This window comes from Fundulus heteroclitus, unplaced genomic scaffold, assembly GCF_011125445.2.
Source record: "Fundulus heteroclitus isolate FHET01 unplaced genomic scaffold, MU-UCD_Fhet_4.1 scaffold_36, whole genome shotgun sequence".
Taxonomy (NCBI): domain Eukaryota; kingdom Metazoa; phylum Chordata; class Actinopteri; order Cyprinodontiformes; family Fundulidae; genus Fundulus; species Fundulus heteroclitus.
Window position 1 is genome coordinate 533377 of NW_023396770.1, and position 6000 is coordinate 539376.

The window sequence follows — 6000 nt, forward strand, 5'->3', positions numbered from 1 at the left end:
TGAGACCCACTGAGACCCTCTGAGACCCACTGAGACCCTCTGAGACCCTCTGAGACCCTCTGAGACCCACTGAGACCCTCTGAGACCCTCTGAGACCCTCTGAGACCCACAGAGACCCACTGAGACCCACTGAGACCCTCTGAGACCCAATGAGACCCACTGAGACCCTCTAAGACCCACTGAGACCCGTAGAGACCCACTGAGACCCTCTGAGACCCTCTGAGACCCTCTGAGACCCAATGAGACCCACTGAGACCCACTGAGACCCAATGAGACCCACTGAGACCCTCTAAGACCCTCTGAGACCCAATGAGACCCACTGAGACCCTCTGAGACCCGTAGAGACCCACTGAGACCCGTAGAGACCCACTGAGACCCACTGAGACCCACTGAGACCTGAGACCCACTGAGACCCTCTGAGACTCGTAGAGACCCGTAGAGACCCACTGAGACCCTCTGAGACCCACTGAGACCCTCTGAGACCCGTAGAGACCCACTGAGACCCACTGAGACCCACTGAGACCCACTGAGACCCTCTGAGACTCGTAGAGACCCACTGAGACCCGTAGAGACCCACTGAGACCCACTGAGACCCACTGAGACCCACTGAGACCCTCTGAGACTCGTAGAGACCCACTGAGACCCACTGAGACCCGTAGAGACCCGTAGAGACCCACTGAGACCCTCTGAGACCCACTGAGACCCACTGAGACCCACTGAGACCCTCTGAGACTCGTAGAGACCCACTGAGACCCGTAGAGACCCACTGAGACCCACTGAGACCCACTGAGACCCTCTGAGACCCACTGAGACCCACTGAGACCCTCTGAGACCCACTGAGACCTGAGACCCACTGAGACCCACTGAGACCCTCTGAGACCCTCTGAGACCCTCTGAGACCCAATGAGACCCTCTGAGACCCACTGAGACCCACTGAGACCCACTGAGACCCACTGAAAATGTGGAAACAAGCTCTTGATTGGTTCCCACAGCAACATGTGATCAGACCCACAGTGAACTAGAATCCTGGCTCGTCAGCCTTGATGGGAGATTCAGGCAGAACGGGTTTATTAGAACCTTAGGTCCGGTTCCACCTTTGGTTCCTGGTTCCCTCAGAGACTGGGTTCTAATGACGGTTCTGTGCTCACAGGGCGACTTCGCTCCTCAGAACATGATGCGGTCCATCGCCAGACAGGTCTGCTCGCAGCTCGTTAGCGGTAGGTAGCTCGTTAAGAACCCGTCTGCAGCTTCCTCTCCGGGTCGATCGCCCCTAACTCTCTCTCTCCTCTTCCAGACCAAATGAGTCGGGTCAACACGATGCTGAACCAGATCCCCAACGGCAACTACCGCAGCAGCAACAACCCGGGCCCCCCGGGGCCCGCCGGACCCCCCGGCAGGCAGGGACCCCGCGGAGAGCCGGGCCCCGGAGGGAGGAACGGATTCCCTGGAAGTCCGGGTCAACCCGGCCAGCAGGGAGAGAGAGGTAGGCTCGTCAGTCAGAACCAGAACATCTGCAGGGACGGCCCGTTAGAGGCAGAACCAGAACCCTGACCTCTGACCTCATGGTGTGTTCAGGTCCTGCAGGAGAAAAGGGCGACCGAGGAGTTCCAGGAGTCGGACAGAAAGGACCCAGAGGGCCTCCAGGTACCGTCTCCCCGGTTTACCGACTAAAACGGGTCGCATGGGTCAGCGCCAGAACTTTTCCTCCCAGATCGCAGAAATCCAGACGAACGGTTTAAAAACTGATCCTGGCCTCCGAACACCAGGTGACCCAGAATAAAGAGGTTCTGAGGTCCAGAGTAATCATGGTTGATGTCGGTGGCTCCAGAACCAGGCAGGTGGGCCAACGCAGCAGCAGCTCCTCACCGTCATGGTTTAGATGTTAAAGTCCTGATTTATTAAACTGATTAAATTGCTGCTGGAGGAACATTAGAAATGGACAATAATGCGATTCTGCTGAAGTTCTGATGAAGGAAGTTCTGATGGGGCCGCTCGGTGCGGACCAGCCAACACCATGTTTGTGTTCTGGTTCTGACCCGGCAAGCATCTGGAGCCTTCCTTTGATTAAACTGAACCATGAGGAGCAAATGTTTTATTTTGAAGTTTCTGAGGCGCTTTATTTTTTATTCAATACTCTTTAAAAACATGATACTTTTATTTTGAAAGGCCAGCAGTCCCTGGTGAAATGATTATATATTTGTTTATGTGAAATAATCTGAAGCACAGGGTTTAGGCTTTTATTTTGAAAGGTTCCCTTTGGGTGGGAATATGGACCAGCTTTATTTTGAAGGGCCAACATGATCCCTGGCTGGCTGGTTTATGGTCACAAATCAGAACCAGGCAGGAAAACCGCCGATGGGCCCCCAGCCCGCCGATGGGCCCCCAGCTCGTCCCCAGAACCCCCCACCTAGACTTTTATTCTGAAGGTCCTGACAGCTAAAACGGATGAAACGGCCCCAGAAGAAACTCAGGGCCCCGTAGGTTCCTGAGGATCAGTAGCAAACCATCAGAACCAAGAACTGTTTGACCTGAAGCCTCTGATTCCTCCCCTAGGTCCTCCAGGAGAGAGCAGAACTGGACCCCAAGGCCCCCCAGGCTCTTCCGGACCTCGCGGTCCCCCCGGACGACCCGGCTACGCCGGGGTCCGCGGCCCTCCGGGGCCTCCTGGGTACTGCGACTCGTCTCAGTGTGTCGGTATTCCTTACAACGGTCAGGGATACGTAGGTACGTAGGAGGAGAACACGATGGACCAGGAGGAACTTTCCTCTGGGGACGAGTCTGGGTCCAGGAGCAGATCCGCTGGGTTCTGATCCGGTCTGACGGAACCGATGTGAGGAGGGAATAATAACAGTTCAGATAATTCTCTAAAATCAGATGTTTCTGTTCATGTTCAGCTGCAGAACCGGTCCATTGGACTAGTTATCCTCACAGAACCAGGTCCAGTTCAGACCGGCCCTGAACTGGACCTGGTTCTGTGAGGAATCGTCCTCTCTGCGTTTTCTTTTGGACCTCCTAGGATTGTTGTGGTCCTAGAACCGGGTCGGCTTCTCTGTCGGTGTTCGGGCTTTAGCTGGGCGGCGGTGGTGCATTCAGGGCCGTTCGTAAACGACACCATCGTAAAAGAACCAACCGGACCGCAGTTCTGCTAACAGCTACTAAACGAGATTCTTTACCAGAACCAGGAAACCCGCTGGCATAAAAGCCAGTGAGATGTAGAACAGCATGAAGTTCTGACTGCGTAGTTTTCAGAGACCGAAGCTTCTTAAAGCGTAGCAGCGGTTTGATGTGAACCAGACGGAACCGCTTCATGGACCGGGTCAGACCACAGGTTCACACTTAGGAGGCCCGGCGTCTCCAGGATCCACTCTGGACTCTGGTTCTGCTGGGTCTGGAACACAGAATGGCAGCTGAACGTGTTTTAGCTGATTTAGACCAGGCGGTCCAAAGCTCCCGGTCAGAACCTGGACCCAGACTCTGGGGGATTCTGCATGTGTTGACCTGACTGACCCTCCATCCTGTCTGGCCCGTTTCAGGTTCATCATAACTAGACTAGTAATGCCGCCTGTGCTGCTTTCACTGACTTCCTGAACAAAGCAAACACTTTAATAGAGCCGCTTAAAGGAAAAACCGCCACGGAAACTCTTAACCAGCACCGAGGGGAGCCGTACTAACAGCAGCGGCGCTGACCAACAGCGGAGGAGCATGAGCAGCAGCCGTACTAACACAGGTGGATTAGCAGAGACGGGACGTGGAACTAAACTCCTGAACGTCTTTAACACCTGTAACCTGCCATCGCTCCTCTGGGACCCCGGAGGGTCCGACGCCCGCCTTCACCCTCACAACCTCTCCTCCTTCTCCCTGTTTCTTCTGGCTTTCTGTTGATAACTGGACTCTGTGTGATCAGGTCACCTGACTAACACCTGGAGGGCGTGGCCTCTGCATCTGACAGCTGATTGGCTGGAGGTATGAGTTCTCAGCAAACGTTGCTCCAGATGTTCTGTTAGCTCTTCAGAACATCCAGAGGTAGGACATCTGCCCAAACTTCAGCCATCGGCCAACGGACAGAACTGTTCTGGTACCGCGTTTGGGTCAGCGAGCAGAACTGTTCTGGTACCGCCTTTGGGTCAGCGAGCAGAACTGTTCTGGTACCACCTTTGGGTCAGCGAGCAGAACTGCTTCAGGTGAGCGGGTCGGTCCAGAACCTCCCGATCTCCTCTGAGGTCCAGTTAATGGCTGGAAGAGCTCAGTCCTTCGTCCCGGTGTGGGTAAACATCTTGGTGCCGACCCAGTCCAAAGGTCCTGGAAGTAAAACACCCCGACAGAACCGAGCTGCTGCCTTCTGGACCAACAGCCCACATTGTTCTGCTCAGTAACAGGAGAATGTTGTAGCCATCCAGAATTTTACCCGAGAGCAACAGAACCGGGATGCGTTATCTGGCAGGTGCCAAAGCAACCTACAGTCAGTCAGAACCACACGATCCGACCCAGGTGCCACCTGTCCTTGCAGATCCAACCATTTCTGTCCCTGATGTGGACCAGCTTTGACCCGGTTTGGGTCCTGCTGGGATCTGAACCTTGTTCCTGTCTAGAGACTCTGCATGTCGACACAATCTGGATTCAAACTAGACAACAGGATAGTTTCAGTTTAAGATTCAAATGATGTTTGAGATTTAACAGCAGAACCTGAGCTGAGACTCTGGAGGCCGGACAGAACCTGAACAGAACCTGAACAGAACATAAGAGATCTGAGCTCTTCCCCCTGTAGCTGCTGAGCAATCATACCGTCCAGTTAGTCCAGCTGTCACATGCAGTGGCCACGCCCCTGCCTACATGTGGTCACGCCCATTTATATGTGACCACGCCCATTCTATGCATGGTCACACCCACTCTGTGTGTGTCCACACACATTTTGTGTGACCACGCCCATTCTATGTGTGGCCACGCCCACTTAACGTGTGGCCGCGCCCATTCTATGTGTGGCCACGCCCACTCCACGCGTGGCCGCACCCATTCTATGTGTGGTCACGCCCACTCCACGCGTGGTCACGCCCCCTGCTGTCGACTAACACCTGTTCCCGTCTCACTAACGTCAGCTCTGCGTGCTGCATGCTCAGAAAGTCTGAATGTTTGTCCTCGTTAAACTCAAACGAGCCTCTCCGAGCAGGAACCCGGGTCGTCCCCGCCCCCCAGGAGAACCAGCTGCTGCAGAACCAGCGCCGGAAGAGGTCGCTGGCAAGAAAGTCGTCCGACAGGCTGACATCATAAGAGCGACTGTTTGTTTCTGGAGGGTTTGAAACCTTGAAATGCCTGAAAGTGTTTGTGAATATTAGTTAGTGTGGCGGGTGACGGGACTGGGAGAAGCGAGTGTTTGGCCCAATTCTTAAAAACAAGGAAGAAAATCTGCTAAGGACCAATAAAAACCTGTGAGCTTGTTGTTTTCCTGCCTGTAACATATTTGCATTGAGTTTTTTTTTCAAAGCGCAGCAGAGAAATATTCTGATGAGCTTCAGGTTAATTATAACACGGCTTTCATGTGTATCTTAGTATTTATCAGTTTGCCTTTATTCTGTCACCGCTCATGTTAGCAGCCGTGGAATCACATGTCTGGGCTTTGGGTTCATGTTGTTCCTGCATTTCATCGGGTTTAATCAGAACTTTTGAGATGCAGCATCATTTTCATTGTTTTAACTGCAGATTGTGAATTCCACAGCCGTATTTTCTTATTTATTTCTGAAAACAGAAGAGGCATTTTTCAATAAAACTACTGAAAATCTCATCCTGGTTGTGTGGATTTTGTGGTTCCTGAGAGCTTGCATGGACCGGAGAAGGTCCTGGAAGTCCATCAAAGGACTTTGATCTGGGCAGAAAAGTGGTTTATAGAAAGTAGCTCCATGAACGCCTGGTTCTACCGTCACTTCACTTTACGTTAAGCTGGAGAACCACACTGGGTTCTGGTTCTGTTAGTAAACGAGTCCGTAAAACATAATGTGATGGGAAAAC

General features: G+C 53.0%; 1 protein-coding gene across 8 annotated transcripts in view; it reads left to right on the plus strand.

Moving 5' to 3' along the window:
- The window catches only part of col12a1b (collagen, type XII, alpha 1b), a 100280-nt gene extending 94504 nt beyond the window's left edge, over positions 1-5776 (plus strand). For 5 of the 8 annotated variants that reach the window (XM_036130584.1, XM_036130586.1, XM_036130587.1 and 2 more), the window contains 5 exons: positions 1151-1217; positions 1295-1483; positions 1576-1644; positions 2554-2724; positions 5165-5776. In XM_036130584.1, the coding sequence (XP_035986477.1) occupies positions 1151-1217; positions 1295-1483; positions 1576-1644; positions 2554-2724; positions 5165-5265 (597 nt within the window). In that variant the 3' untranslated portion in view covers positions 5266-5776. Of the gene's footprint in view, positions 1-1150; positions 1218-1294; positions 1484-1575; positions 1645-2553; positions 2733-3533 lie in introns of those variants that run through there. The other 3 variants (XM_036130589.1, XM_036130592.1, XM_036130588.1) reach the window with 2 other exon arrangements.
- The last annotated feature ends 224 nt before the right edge of the window (positions 5777-6000 follow it).